The sequence below is a fragment of the Pleurodeles waltl genome, chromosome 7 (genome assembly GCF_031143425.1).
Source record: "Pleurodeles waltl isolate 20211129_DDA chromosome 7, aPleWal1.hap1.20221129, whole genome shotgun sequence".
NCBI classification, from domain to species: domain Eukaryota; kingdom Metazoa; phylum Chordata; class Amphibia; order Caudata; family Salamandridae; genus Pleurodeles; species Pleurodeles waltl.
This window is the reverse complement of record NC_090446.1, coordinates 1,027,840,452-1,027,856,943: the sequence shown is the minus strand read 5'-3', so window position 1 is coordinate 1,027,856,943 and position 16,492 is coordinate 1,027,840,452. Positions and strand designations below refer to the sequence as shown.

Genomic DNA, 16,492 nt, shown 5'->3' with positions numbered 1-16,492 from the left:
ATGCCAAGTGGCATATGCGGGCTCTGCCGTGGGACCTGAAATTCGAGGAGGTGCAGCATCAGGGGAATCTCGCCCTCATGGTCCACATCTCGTAGGGAACTGTGAAAGACTTCCAATGGTGGCTTTCAAATCACAATTGGATCAACAGCAGATCCCTCTCCCTTCCCCAAAAAGATCTTTTTTTTAATTGTATTTATTATTTTCATTCATTATCCAAAACCAATTCCAACATTTACAAGGAAAAAGAAAAAGGGAAATAAAAGAAAAAAGACAAAAAAACAAATGGCAACCCTTGCCTTCGTCAAGATATTCAAAAGCAATAGTACAGGCATCTCAGAAACAACATTGAGTACACGGACACAGTACCCCTACAATACAGAAAGAGCATCTAACAAATAACATTACATTATAGATTCCTTCCACCCTGCCCTCCCAATTGTGACTCATGGCGACTACCGAGCAGTGCAAAACCGTATGCTTCTTGGGGATTTGGGGGCACTGAAATAGATTCCCCAACCAGATCTTACAAAAGTGTCAGATGCGTCACTCCTGAGATAGGGCGGCCACACGTGAGAGGCGATGATCAGCGGTCTCTGGCAGAGGCCGGACTCCACATCAATCTTTTCGAGCTCCGGGCAATCAGGCTTGCATTGAAAGCATTCCTTCCCTCTCAAAAGGGAAAGTGGTGCAAGTGTTCACGGTCAACACTACCACCATGTGGTACAGCAACAAGCAGGGCGGAGTGAGGCCATGGACTCTTTGTCAAGAGGCTCTGCGCCTCCGGACTTGGCTGGAACATCAGGGCATAATCCTGGTAGTTCAACATCTGGCAGGCTCTCTTCACGCCAGAGCAGACAAAGTCAGCCATCGATGCATAGTCGATAATGCATGGTGTCTCTATCTGGAGGTGGTGCAAGGCTTCTTCCAGCAGTGGAAGAGCCTTGGTTAGATCTGTTTGCCTCTGCAGAGAATGCACAATGTCCACAGTATTGTGCATTGGAGTTTCCAAGGCGGCAACGCTCAGTGACACCTTTTATCTTGAGTGTTACCCAGGTGTCCTGTATGCATTTAGGTCCATACCACTTCTGCCTAGCATTTTCAAGAAGATCAAGAAAGACCAAGTCATGAGCCTGGACTGGGCACAGAGAGTCTGGTTCATATCTGGCGTGTATGACACCTATGAGAGACGGGGAGCTGACTGACGCCACCTAACAGCGCACAGAGGTACTGCTTGAGAAAAATCTCCTGATCCAGAGTGACGCCTGAAGGAAATTTTAAGGTAAAGGAATCTGCAACTAGATATTGCCTCTCCGAGATAAGGTGTTACCAAAGATAAGTAACTTATCCATTAAATAGGTGATGCACCATAGGTTCTGCATGGTCTTCCACAATGTTTTGTTTGACACACCTTCTATTGGCAAATTGGGTCAGATTTGCTATGCCATGGTGCCCATCAGAAAATGTATGCCACGGCAGACAAAACACATAGCATATAAGCAGATTTTTTATCTTCATTTGTATTCATTTATATACCCTTACAATTGTTAGATATACAAGTGTTTGCCCAGTTATCAGCGTATAGTTTAAGAAGCCAATTTGAGGGGAATAAATACGTTTTCAACTTCTTATTAAATTTTCGAATGTATTTTGTACTTATTTCAATGAGTAGTTATTTCCACATTCTGATTCTCAACATACCAAAAGATTGACCACCCAACGCTGACCTCATAAATTTAGGGATGATCATAAAATCGTTAGAAGGTCATCAAAGGTCTCTCATATAGGCAAAATGAGTACATGTATTTTTTTTGTATAAAAGATATATGCCAAATAGCCTGCTTTATTGTAGGTGCATGGTGCTTCAGCTAGTCAGAAGACTCCGAAGGTTGGCATAATGTCATAATTCTTCATGTTAAATTTTGGATTTTTTAGAGCCTATTTAGGAGTTTATTAGGAGGATTTCACATGATATGTTTCAAGGATTTGAGCCACATTGTAGATTTATTATGGCTCCGGACCTGTTAAAATGGCCTGGCGGCCTTCAGAGTTCTGAAATCAGGCAGAGGTCTCCCCGTCCAACCTGTGGGATCTTCCAAGGGAATGAGCAGACCTGCCAGAGACCCAAGCAGATGTACCTTAGGCGGGCTCACCACTTGTCCTTGGGAAGTTGTTGAAGACATCAATAGATAATCTACAAATCTTTGTCATACAATAACCCATTATATAGTGTATGGAAAGCAATGATTGCAATGATTATTTGAGTAATAGTCAAAGCAAATAGTAATAAGTGCACACAATCAATAATACTAACATAATCAAAACTTTCATTATTGCATGCTGTTCTGAGGGGATGTTCCCAGTCTCTCCCCACTTTAACTGTCCGGATGTGCAGAGCCCAAACTTTGCCAGCAGGCCAGATGTATGGGTATCCTTCCGACAGCCCCTTTAACATTGCAGCCCCCTACCTGGCAAACAGTTAAATCACAGGCTACTTATAAGTCTTTGCAGTTTTAGCAATTAGCAAAAACTTGTGAAAAGACATTTCTTGTTTCTCAAGCTGATCCTAGGACTAAGTTGTGACAATCACCCATGTATAAAACACTTTACTAGGAAAACCAATTCCCTGAGACAACTATGCATATAATTGCTAAACAAACATTAAATATAATGGAGATATACTTTATGTGTATATAAAATATGCAAGCATTTAAAACATCATGAGCCTGCAATCTGCCCTCATAAATAAATAATACAAAAAAACAAGGGGCAGGACCAAAAGTCATACGTCATAAATTATCTACTCCAGCAACAGCCCGATAAAAGATTGCATGATAAGAGATTTGTGCTATCAGGAGAAACTTGGATATGTCTAACAAGAAAATATGAGCGGTGCAACAGAGAACTAAAACGTATTGACTTTGCCAGTGTTTTTCTCTTTACTAGACAGTTGAAGGCCTTGCTTGTGAAACCAAGGGTGGCAGCACATTTTTATTTTTCTTATAGATAAGAAAAAAACATTCAAAAGTGTCCACCACGGATGCACACCGGCTACATATGAGCTATTGCTTTAAGAAAAGTTACTACAAGATGGTCACCGTACATTGCATGCAGGCATGACGACTATCGTTAACTTTATTTTTAAATTACATTCCAAGATAGCAGCTGGCCAACTTGAATTGGTACATTAAAAGAATGAGTATGAGCAGGATCAGTCAGGGCAGGGGCGTAACTTACTTAGTGGGATTCGAGGGTGTGTGAATCTCAAATGTCTCAATTAAAACTCAATGGCCCTGACTTAAGAGGGCCTAGCGCCTCCTTGTGCAAAATTAGCATATTTGTTTTATGCTAATGTGGCTCAATGAGGCCAAATTCCACTTTGTAACACCTTGCGCCACATTATGTCAGCACCAGGCACAAGGGGGACTGCAAAAGTGTGTTTATGTTTATGGATTTCAAAATGTAGTAAGTTTGCGCCTATTCAATGAATACCTATATGGGTGCAGATTTACTACTTTTGTGGTAAACCAGTCACTGTATATGAGTTTACGATCCAAAAATTAACACAATAAGTTAAAACCTATTAGTGGAATGGGAATGAGGGAAAAAACGGACACAAACATAGCTGACCTGACTCAAGCTCCCAAACCCCACTACCAAGCCAAGAATGCATTTGGGCAGTGTGACACCCCAAACACACTCCCTTAAGCTGAGCCCTTGCCTGCACCCATCCTAGGTCTGGTAGTCCTTCCTAGGAACTCATGACAACAGTCACATGCAACACAACGGCCTGGAGTCCTGGCCCTGGGCTCACTTATTTCAATTGTATTTGCACTGAACACACTCTTCTTTGCCTTTGCTACAAGAATTCTCGATGGTAGAGTTGTGAAATCGGTGCATGTAGGCAGGACTCCATGTTTCCAGTCATTGCCTTGTACAAATCATTTTATCAAATGACAGTCTCATGCAGTAAGTCCAAATCGTAAACGAAGGTGGGTGTCCCAGCAAGTTAATAGGGTGAGCTGAGGTCTGGCTTCGTTCAGTCCATGCATGACTCGAGCCATGGAAATATTATGCATGTATATTGTGCAACAAACATGATGTAAAAATATGATGTAGTTTCTTCAAAATTAAAAAACAATAATTTTCTTAACATGGTGAAGCTTTTTACTATAGCACAACAGAATATACCACTGCATAGACAGGCATTTATTAAAAGTGACAGTTTTTAAACAAGAACTTATAAACACTCATGGCTGGGCCCCTAACTACAATGCCATAAGTGAACCAAGAGGCAAGTGGATAGGCCTGTACACCATTATCATGGCCTAGATTCTTACAACTGATGAAGCAACATTATAAATTATTAAGTAAAACATAAGAGGTGCTTGTACTGCGCACATCCTGAATGCAAGCATTCGAACGTGCTCTTATATGTGTTATTAAAGAATAAGAAGGCTCTGTGAAATAAAATATTTGCCTAGGATCATACAATTTGGAGAAACAGGAAAGCTGGTGAAGATTCCATGTAATATGGTTGCAGGATATGAAATTCAGCCACCAGATGGCTATCTCTGCCTGTGCTCTCTCTCCTTTTTACATCAAAGCTCACTGTTAGTCATGTGGTCTGGCACACAACGAAAAACCGACAAACTCCTAGCAGTCGAGGCTCAGAGCTCCAACACACAGCTAATAAGCCAAGAATGCACCCATCTGGGAGGCTGGGGGCTGGTCCCCTGGCTCAGGGTCAGACTGCCCGAAAGAGGAAATCTGCAAGTGCCAGAAGAGCTGGATCGATAGACCACTGTATTGGTCGGTTTTCTAGCTACTTTGTGCCTGTCCTGATGTGTGGTTGGTTGCCTTTTACTGTTGATTTTTAGAATATCACTCAAACATCCAAACATTGCCAATATTAGAAAAAATGCATGCAGTCTCCCATACTGTGCAAACCACCTAGACAGGTGTGTACTAGTTCATGAGTTGCAAATATGGGCCACTGTTTTTTTTAGCTATCTGACTCACTAAGGGAGGCTCAGTTTCATTTTGGTGCCTATTCTCTGCTCAGTCGGACACTGAGCAGGATGGCACACACTGGAGGAAATGTGAACAGCTCACTAGCAGTTTGCAGTTGCCGGCCCATAATAAAAGGTTAAATTAAAAAAAATCAGGGAATTGGAACCGTGAGATGGGGGTAGGAGATGATAACACCTAAAAGTAAACAGCCGGGAACATTTCTCAGTTGCAAGAGCCACGTAACAAAAAAATAAAAAAGCATAAGCCTGAGATTGGGAGGTAGGGAGGGAGATGAAATAATGGGGGTTGGGGGCTTGGTAGCAATGTGCATTGACTGGGCTCTCGTTATACTAATGCAAAGTTAATAATTAAAAAAAAACATAAAGCAAAGGCTGAGAGCAAGGAAAGCAATGCACTCCCATTACATGCAGCACACAAAATGTAATAAAGTGCTCTCTGCTCTTCAGCACTGAAGGACAATGTCAAACAAACAGAAATGTGGTCAAGAGGGAATGCTCAGGGGTGGGTCATGAATGATTAGGCAGGAAACCCATCCCATAAGGAGAAAAAAACCTTAGAGAAACACAAAAAAACATTAAATCAGGAGCAAGTGGCTGACCTGAAGCCCGATCAATGTATGTACTATTGTAGCCAGCACTGGGCATCGAGGATAATAATGCAATGTTTGCTAGAGAGGCTTCAGTGAAAGTACAAGAAATCACAGACCGAGGTAGAGTAACAATACCAGTTTGTTTGTACAACCCCTTAAGACTCTGATTATTTCCATCTGAATAAAATTATTATTCGCATTATTATAAATATTCATAATTCAAAGTGTTGCCAGAGAAACTTGAATTTATTTTTCTCTCTAAAAGGACGAATGTGCAGAACCAGCGAGGAGAATAGATGCTGTGAAGTTATAGAAGTTATCTTGATTCTAATTTGTAATTGTTAGCTGGCATTCATAGGTGTAATTATTTCGTAGTTTGGGAGGCTGTACGCTTCCAACTGGCTTCAAGTAAACGCTAACGATAATCAAAGTTTGCACAACTTCAGCTCCAGCCTAACCTACCTACAGAGTTCATACCAGGAGTCTTCTGGCCTCCTCTAAAAACGCTCCTTTACACTATACAGAGACTATGGGATGCCACTGTTAATTCAGACATGGCTGTTTATGGTGTCTGCCATTCTGGCCCAGGAGGTAATACTGCTGCTTGAAGGAATTTTGCTTTCATTTCACGAAGTCTTATTAGAGCACTAGAGTGTATATGTGTGCATGTTTAGAGAAACCCAGAGCACTAGGGATCTAAACGAATGGCAAACTAGGAAGTTTCAATCGCCCTCCTACGAAGGGACTTTTCAAACTTTGACAAGTTGATTATTGTTCTCACATGGGGCTACTTAGTTAGTGGGGACAGTATCAGAACACTGGAGACCTTTCTCTTCCTTGCACTCTGAAGGTATGGTTTAAAAATAGCTCATGTGAGAAGTTTGTTCAGACTCAAAGAGCTAAATTTACAAGGCCCATAGCGCAGGGCGGCGCAAGGCACTTGGTGCGCCACCCTGCGCCACCGGGAAAGGACACAAATGTGCCATATCTACAAGATAAGGGGCATTTCTGTCCTCTCCCCCTGGCCTGGTGCACATATTGCTGCCATGCTCCAATGCAGGCACGTTTGCACCATGGTGCAAGGGTGTCTGCATTTTAGGGATGATTGTTTTTGTGCAGGAAGGGATACCTTCCTGAACAAAAACAATCAATGCAGGTGATTTCCTCCTATGTGTGCTGCACACAGAGAAAAAGGAAAAAATGGGGAGAAATAAAGATATTCCTCCCCAATGCGTCACTTTTCGCCACCCCCAGGGAGGCGTAGGCTTTTGACACATTCCCAGGTCTATGAAACCTTGTAAATCTGGGAATGCATCAAATACCATGGGTGTTGCATGAAGCACCTGCGGCACAGGCTGCTTGTAAATATGGCCCAAAGTATTTATTGCAGCTGTAATACCAACAGTGAGAGTTGTTTCAGCAGGCCCCAGTCCCCCTTTAACCCTTTGCTGGAAAGTCATCTGGGTAACCCAGGAAATGGAGGACAGCTATGATGAATTCTTGGACATGGTTAACATACTGATGGTTCTTAGAGGCTGGTAGGCCTAAGGAGGGGATAATGGCCTAGAAGGGACTGCTTGCCTCCCGCTGCAGCCGGTATGTCTCTGCTATTCAATGTACTCCAACTTTCCAAAGATTCATACTATGCTGTCTGTTTCTACATCTGAAGCATTTTCTGTTCGAAGCATTTACACAATATACACAAAAAAGCTGTGAGAACTATGCAAAAGAAAAGTTTTTGGGGTGTAGTTGATGTATTAGATTGTTCTGTCACATTCTTCAAAGGTCCAAATTGCTGGACGTTTTGCTTCATTTGCAGAAACACATTAAAAGCATGGCCAGAAATACAAACCATCAACTCATTCTTACCCTTGGGCCAAACCTTGTCTACCTGAACAGAACCTTACAATCTGATACTCTCAGAATTAGTCCACACCGATGGCACCCTTTTTGGCAATTCAAAAATGCATATTGCCTCTTTGAAAGCTACCCTGCATGCGGCATCTCGTTGCATGTTGGGGATGGACCCATTTTGAGTATATCACTCCTGTACTCACTAGTGAGGGCAGAGCTTCATATAGACGTATGGGCTTAGTACAGAAACTCTTGCACGCTGATTGCTCGTATTATCTAGCAAAGACACTTAAGATCTCGGGGAGTTTTGGCCAATGATGCAGGTCTGGCACTCTCTTACTTAAAACCCCTCTTTTCATAAAAAAAAAAAAACTTGGAGCAGTTGTTCTCTGAATGTGGACTCAAAGCGTGGAATTCCTTCTTCCAGTAATCTCCTTGGCTGCTTTCAAGCTAGAGCTTAACCATGACTGCTACATTTTCACGTACTTCATTCCTGGCTCTAATTGCCCGCTCTTTCTTGGTTTTATTATAATGTACATGATGTGCTCGCTGTTCGATGCAACCTCTATCATACCTGTAGTTTTTAATCTTGTCACCCTTGTTTTATATTTGGAACTTAACTCTTCACTGTTCACGTTATTGCTTTTATTTTTGCAGTTACACTCTATACTTTGGTCTATGTAAAGCCCTCTACAAATCCTGGGCTTTGTACGTGCCATATAAAACACCCCGTAAATGAATCATTGTAATCAGAAGACAGCTTGTTTCATATGTGTCTTTAATTTCAATTGCAAGAGATCATCAACTTGCTGGATACAGAACTTTACTCTAAAGCGCAGTGTCTTGCACGTTCAAGTCTTAGCACTTCTCAAGAAGAACGCGTAACCTTAGGCTCCCACCAAAAATATCTTCCACTCTTTGTACTTACCAGACAAAGATAACTAAGACAGTCATGGACTGGACTGAAAACTGTTTCCTTCTTTCTCCCTTACCAGTCCTCTGATATTTGGTTCAAGTGTCTTAAAAAATGGGATCTACAAAACAGAGTGCTCCAATAGGTTTTTAGGTGAAGGTTGCTATTTGCTTTGCTGAGTTGCAGGCTTGGTTATTTAAATAGTAAATCATCCTGTTGTATTGATGTTCTTGTGTGCGGAGGGCAGCTTTCAGGATCTTGGAAGCAGAGATTCATGTTTCAGGAACTCAATAATTCTACACTAAGCCCATTACATCAGTCCTCCACCAAATTCACCATAGCTCTAGCGTTCCTTCGCCCACACCCTCTGTCACGTGTCTCTGTTTAATGTGGATGCGGTGGGTTCCTCCAAAGGTTCACTGACCAGCACTGCTTCTTCTCCATGTATCTGAACACACTCCTCTGTTATCTGAAGTATCTTATGCAGCCGCCTGTCCAAAGCTAGGAGATGAGGTTCAGTGAGAACAGGCGCCAATTGGTCCTCGAGCAGTGATTCCCTCATGACGTCACTCAGCTGGTAGTCTGGTAAGGACAGGAGCTTCAGGCGCTGCCAAGTTGCCTTCTTTATCCTAGAAAAGGAATGTGGAGTTATAATGTAACTAGAAAAATCTTAAATACCGAATCCTAATGCATGCCATCAATCAGAAAATATTTTGACTATGTCCTTCATAATGTCAAGGAGTTGACAATGAAAATATAATCTCTTTGACTCACAACATAAGTAAAGCCTATCGTACCCCCCATAAAAGCTCTGCTCCCTGCAGTTTCCTTTGAACATAAAGGTTGGATGGATGGATGGAAACTTATGGAAGGTGGTTGGACCAAGACGGACACCCTGCCATTTGGACAGTGCTTAGACTTCCAGGAAGCATGGGACTGGGTCACTTACCCATAAGGTGACTTCAACATATGCAAAAGAGCTTAATGACATGAGTAACGTTGTGTTTAGATAAGTCCTTGGAAAGCTGACTGAAAAACTAGACTGCATAAGCTATCTTAAATTCTTGCAGTATGGAGGGTTAAGCTAAGGCAGACCCACCTGCTAGTTTAACTATCAGGTTAGGTTTACTTTATAGTAATGGGTTTAAAAAAATATGTTTTTGTTATTAGTTATCATGAATTTTGCACCCTAGTGTATTTACCCGGAAGTTATTTCAGTGAATGGGTGGGACTGTAGTGCTGCTAAATGATTTTAATTTTGTTTTTCAGAATTATTAATTGTAGGGAGAAGACTTAGTGCTGCTAAATGGATTTTACATTGCTGTATTGTTTGCTTTTTATTTTTTTTATTAGAGTATGTGTATTGTTCTTATGAGGAGTTTGAATGTATTGTTTTTTAATGACATTTTTATGGCAATGCGCCGAAATAAAATATTATCAAAGTCAAAGTATTTGTTGTTCCATTGCCTAAAGATTAACCTTTCTGGCAGTGGGATATGCATTGTCTTCTGCTTGAAGACATAAGTCCAACAACTGTCACACTTTATAGGCCTCTACGTGGTATTAGAGAACTTCTGGGGAGAAAGTGAGGGAAAAGCTGGCTGTCTCATTTGACCAAAACTCCCCAACCAGTGGGATTGCTTTTCCCCCAACTATCACCTCGGTTTTTTCAAGATTGAGGCTATGCCCATTGGTGCCTCTCCCGTGGTCGATGAAAAGAAAACATTAATGTAAACTGGAAACTGGTGATCCAAGTTGTTACTATCCAGGCAAAGCAAAATGTTGGGCTTTCAGCATGGGATCAAATGGAAACCAGAGATTAGAAGAGTAAAGCTGACAGAGAAAAATGAATCAGCTCTTCATAGTGAAATTCAAAAGGTGGTTGGCTCTCAAAGTGGCACACAGCCAACCGAAAGGATGCAAATGACTTCTAGCGAGCTCAAAGACTATGGCAGGGTACGCTGGTGACAGATCTAGAAAACTTGAATAATCGTGACGCCATCACCCTCCAGCATCATTTAGCATCCTAAGAGCAGCCCCGCATAAAACAGGAGCAGTTTGGTTAAACGAATAAGGTAAACTCCTCTTAAAAAAGAAACATTTATCACAAATTGGGACCAAAACATCGCGAGGGTTTACAATTTTAATGAATGTAGGGGGTTGCCGAGAAAAGACAATGCTTTGATGGATATGATCTGGGGGTTCACATTTAATGAGGGTAATATAAACTACCGGTGAATAATTCATACATTTCACCCATCACCTTTTTTGTTTTGCCTAAATAGTTTTGACCCAGGATGTGGAGGCTTTTTCACAACTTTTTTTTTTGTCTGGGCCTTCCACTGTGTGTAGCATTTCCAGACAGGGAATGTTAATGAAAATTCCATCAGAGTGCCCGTCCTGAATGGGCTGGCTTTTCGAATACAGTTTTCATCAGTGCTGGGTCCACGGCGGAAATGCGATTGCACCTCCAACTTCCCCTGCACTTTAAACAAGGCTGTAAAATAAAAAGGCACACCAGTGCACATATGCCTTTTTGGCAGATATCTTGTTACTGCCTTCGTCTAAGTGAGGTCCCAAGCCTTTGAGATCTGGTGAGTCTGGACACAGTCAGGTAAGGGGAACATAAGATACCTTACTACTTGCACCCTACTGTGTTCTTCTAACAACCTGCTTAAGACCTTCAACCAGATCTGCTTCTGAATAAAGGAACCTGGACCTTCTGAGTGCCAGTTGAAGAGCAACACTTTGCAGCTGGCCTTTGCGTTTGCAAAGAGCGATCCATCGTCACTCAATGTTGATGGTGGAAACAATGGTGAGGGAAAATTCCACTGTCCAAATCTCTCCCTTCCTGACATGCATAATGCGTGAAGTGTTGGACGTTTTGGTGGAGTACAAAAAAATAATGTTCTTAGACTTGGAGTTCCTCCTTTTTAAACTATTTTTATAATGTGTTCCTGTATCTACGTTCCTGTTACGCTCTTACCTGTTGAGTGGTAGAATGCCTCCTGTCTTGGTGCATGGATGGCGCCGGCGCTGGTTTGCGTCACAAATTTTACCGCCGGCTAACGCCATTCCTATGTGCCCTGCGGGTACCTTATTTAAGGAATGACGTTAGCCGGCGCTGCGGACTGGTCAGCGTAAAAAAAAGAATGACTAAAACCAGGAAGCGCCGGCGTAGGGGAAAATGGGGGTTGTGCTTCAAAAAATGGTGCAAGTCAGGTTTGAGGCAAAAATCATGCCTCAAACCAGACTTGCGCCATTTTATGATGGCCAATACCCATTGAAATGACTCTTGTCTTAGAAAAGACAGGAGTCATGCCCCCTCGCCCAATGGCCATGCCCAGGGGACTTTTGTCCCCTGAGCATGGTCATTGGGTACAGTGGCATGTAGGGGGGGCAAATTAGGCCCCCCTTTGCCACTTAAAAAAAAAAATACTTACCTCAACTTACCTGTACTTACCTGGGATGGGTCCCCCCATCCATGGGTGTCCTCTAGGGTTGGGCGAGGGTGGCAGGGGGTGTCCCTGGGGGCAGGGAAGGGCACCTCTGGACTCCTTCCATGGTCACAGACCATGGAAGTGAGCCCACAGGTCCCTTAACACCTGCCCTCACCCAGGCGTTAAAAAACAGCACACATCAGGCTGTGCGCCATTTTTATGGCCTATCCTCTCATGTGCGTCAAAATGACGCAGGAGTATAAATAAGGCACACAGTCCTTAAATCATTTTTTGGGCTGGAACGCCTACCTTGCATGTCATTAACGCAAGGCAGTTTCCGGCATCCAAAAAATGACTCACACGGAGGAATTTTGACGTCTGCGGGCTCGGGCGTCAAAGATTAAATATGGTGCACGGTTTGCACTGAATGTGTGTCAAAATTTTTGACGCACATTCGGCGCAAACAGAGTATACATATGCTCCTCTGTGTGGGGATTGGAAGAGTCAGGAAGCAAGGAGAACAAAAACCCTCAACTGCAGGCTAAGGCAGGGATAGAGACAGGCTCCCCCAGAAGTAGAGGAACGAAGAGGACAGGGAGGGATTAGGACAATAAAGGACACGTGTAGTACCAATATCTGGATCTCTGTCTTCTGTCTGCACACACAACACTACACTCTCTTAGTGGGTACTGTGAGCATGACTACAGCAAAGGCTGTTGAAAAAGTAGATAAAGTTGATTGTGTGTCGATTGCAAGCCACATGGTGGAATACTGGACAGCTCTTCACCCTTCCAACGCTGAGAAAATTGAGTTAGGTGGTCATAATGCTTGATATGTAATCGCAAACAGGCTCTTCAGTTTCTGTTGCAAATAGGCATAATTACTTACTTTATCATCATTAAAGGTGCTTCAGATCCTCACATATTTCCCAGTTGGCAGCACTGTGCTGCTTTTCATGTCATTGGGGATGAGGGAGTCATAGAAGAGATGCCACAGGTATGTGGTTTTTTAACAGTTGGTGTAGAGAACAATGCCAATTTCATGGACGTTCAAATAGGCCATATATTGAAATCATTGCGTTCATGCCCCGCTGGAATATTTACAGTATTCGGATGTGCCATTTGCTTTGCCATGAATGATGATGCTGGAGTGCTGTTCTTGAGATTCCAGACTGAGCGAACTTCTGGGAAAGGGGCTATGCATCACCTGATAGAGTGCCATGGGTGACAGCTTATCTGAATATTCAAGTAGCCTTCAGCATTTTATTTATGGATTAATAAACTGGCTGCTAGAAAATATTGCAATTTCAATCACCTGATGTGCAAGAGGCTATTAAATAGCCAGAGCTGGGGGCATTGTCTAATGCACTATGCATTTAAAGTGAATCCAGGGGAAGTCTGAAAGTATCAACCTGTGAATCATAATAAACATATTGTTTTTAGATAGGGCTCCGTACCACAGTTTTGTGACCTCTATTCACTGTTAGCAGCAGATTATACCATTTACCATTTTAATTCAGGAAAGGCACCTCCATTTGAGGCGAGGAGCTTCGCCCCGCCCAAAAAATCCCCCCCCCAGTAACGCACAAAGTTTATAACCATTTTTTTTTCAGCACTCCGTTCTGAATATAGTGTCTGGACGGGGCAGGGCAATTGCTGCCAAGTGGCAGCAGGGAGGTGCACACATGTTTAAAGTGTGCACGTCCCTTTGGCTGGCTGTCTTGCGACGGCCAGCCAGACAAGCGCACTTTAAACATCTCTAACCCAGCTGTCTCAAGGCAGCTGAGTTGGAGAAGGCAGAGGCCTCTGGTGCTCTGGTGAGTGCTGAGAGAGCCCGCTCCCACCAATCCTAAGGCTGCTTTTATGCTGGTTACGAGCATGAAAGCAGCATCAGGATTAGTTAGTGGTGTTTTCTGGTCCAGTGCGTTGAAGCTTCCATGAGCAGGAAGGCGCCTCGAGGAAGATGTCTCAAGGTAAGTGCCTTTTTTTGTCTTTTATTTTTTATTATTTTTTATTATTTATATTGTGTTCCGCTTCTCCCCATCCCCGTCATAAACATAAGACAGCCACCACTGTTTTAATGCTACACAATTAAGGGCTTCGGTAGCACAGGAGCCTGACCTGTTCTTCCTAGGATTTTAACTAGCAGCCTACAGGTCATAGCAATCGCCAGCAGCATATGTTTAACTCACTGAGTCTTTTGGCTGGCTCCTGAAGGTGTATGAGGTGGATAACAAATCTGCCTGTGGGTTCTAGTACTAAAGGTTCAGTGGTGGGTGTTTTGGGTCAGGAGACACATGGAAGAGCTGTACATAGGTTCCAATACTGGAATATCAGTGGATGTGGATTGTAGGCCAGGAGTTGAACGGCAAAGCTGTATTTCCATCCTAGTACTGGAGTACTGTATGTGGGAGGATATAAAATAAGAAAAACAGCCAGAGATTTAATTTATTTCAAGACATTCACATTAACATCTATACCAATGTCCCTTCCATTCTATTTCTTAAAGCTATATCATCAGGATAGACTGTATGACCTTCAATGAAGATGTTTACATTCCGCCTTAACAGCCTCCTGAGAATCAAGACAACATGGTCCATTGTGCTCCTACCTCTGTGTCACCTGTGTATAAAGCCTGTACACTACAGACAACTAGATTACTCCATGTGTACTGCACAGCTTCACTGACGCTACTTTACATGGTCACCACCACCAGTGGCCAAGTGTCTCTAATTCTACTACTGTTATCATTTTCTGGAGGCTGAAGCAGCACATGTTGCTACTGTCTACCCGGGATGTACATTCACTAAATGAGAGTAGTATCTATCAACATCTTTGTCAGGCGCATATTTTAATAACGTTAGTGGGGTGTAGGTCTGAGGTTCCCCAAGAAGGAACCTGGTGAACCCAACTACAAAGGATGGTGGGCAGGTTGAGGCAATGGGGTGAAATGGAGAGGCATTAAGGGCCTGACTCCAACTGCTAGAGCAGTGTTTCCCGAGACACTCAGGGCAAATATTAGTATGGCCTGCAACCCCTTTTTGTGCCAGGTCACTGTTGGTCATTCTGGCACTGGCAGACAGTGAGTAACAGGCAATATAGGTGCTGATGCACAGTTTTAAATTAGAGAGTGCCCAACAGCTCCGGACCTTGCGCGCCAGTGCCTGAAATGAGACGAAAAGGTGGTGGGGCTGTGTGTGTGTGTGTGTGTGAGTGTGTGAGAGAGAGAAAGCAGGTGTGTCCCTAAAAGGTGCATGACCACATTTAGGAATCCTTTCTAAGAGGTATAGTCTAGGTAATTAAGTAATTGGTTTAAACCATGTAAACTACAATTCTGTGCTGGCCATTTGGCTAATATTTGCTCTTTCAGATTTCTATTATTGCATTTAGACATATAGCACAACATAACTAAAACATGGAAGACCTACTGGCTTTTAGCTGCATTGAACACATGAGTGACAACAATGATTTTGTGTTGAATAATAGTATTGAAAATGTTTAAATTCTAGAACTATGAAACCGAATTAAACATTACTGTGGGCTGTGGAAAAAGTAGTGATCTTTAGAGCGTCTCGATCACTTCTGTTCTCCCCTTCAGACCACTTTTTTGTGCAACCTTTCAAGTTTTTAGACACTTACACCATTTTCTCTCCATCTTTCTGAAATTCTCCATGCATGTATCTCAGACACCTTTCTTCTTCAGCACTGTTTTCCCACTCTGTCCTGAATGGATCTCATTTCTTCTCCTCGACTTTGCCACCTCCAGACACACCACCCATCCACTAACTTGTGAAATCTTCATTTTGTTTTCCTTTGGCACTGGCCATAGTTTGACAGCTGTGTACCTTCTTCACACAGTTCGCCACAATTACATTTGGCATGTATGTGACCAGAGCCAGTGTGCTATGCAAGGAGGTCAAGGATTCCATATGCTTGTAGCCTAAACACCTTTCCGACCCACTGACAGGCAACGATAGAAACTCACTCTACCATAGGCTTCAGCTCCAGAGTTCTCAGTTGTCCCCAATGATAAACACCCACCCACAACCAGAACTCCAGACACCTCGAGGCGACTCAGCTCCTAGTTAGCACTTCACGAGGCATATGTTGCATGATAAAAACGACATAAACAGAACATCTGGGCAGTAAATAACCTTAGGAAAGGCCGCACTGGCTGTATCGGGGCACTGGGCGTTTCCCCGGGAGGCTGAAAGGGCTGAGGCCGCTTTTGTTACTGAGGTTTAATTCTAGCAGTGCAGCAGTTTTAAAAGCTTGGCAGAGTTCCTTGTATAGCCAATAGTTTTCAGGCAACAATAAAAGTGGCACGATAATTCTGTTGGTGAATGTACCTGCTGGAGAGAGATCATAGTTTGGTCTAATGGTAGTTTTTGCTCAACTGATGTAGCGCAGAGGGTTAACATGCCTCCTGCAGAGAACGTGTACTGTGCAGAGCACAGAACAGTATTTTATATGCAATCAGGGGCTGATCGTCTATAGGAGCGTAATGGGCGTTGCTCCTCTGATCCACTGCACGCTGCTAGAAACAAAACATATTTAATTTATTTTTGCTTTTATTTGATTTCTACTAGTTTAATTCCGATAATCAGGCAGACTTGCCCGTGCTAAGTGGGTATGGCACAACATTGACATGCAGTGGCGGCTGGGC

At 42.9% G+C, this 16,492-nt stretch overlaps 1 protein-coding gene across 1 annotated transcript in view; it reads right to left on the bottom strand.

Moving 5' to 3' along the window:
• Nucleotides 1-8,235: 8,235 nt before the first annotated feature.
• The window catches only part of FAM20A (FAM20A golgi associated secretory pathway pseudokinase), a 254,924-nt gene continuing 246,667 nt past the window's right edge, over nt 8,236-16,492 (bottom strand). The window contains exon 11 of the mRNA XM_069199843.1: nt 8,236-9,016. Within this exon, the coding sequence (XP_069055944.1) occupies nt 8,758-9,016 (259 nt within the window). The 3' untranslated portion in view covers nt 8,236-8,757. The remainder of the gene's footprint in view (nt 9,017-16,492) is intronic.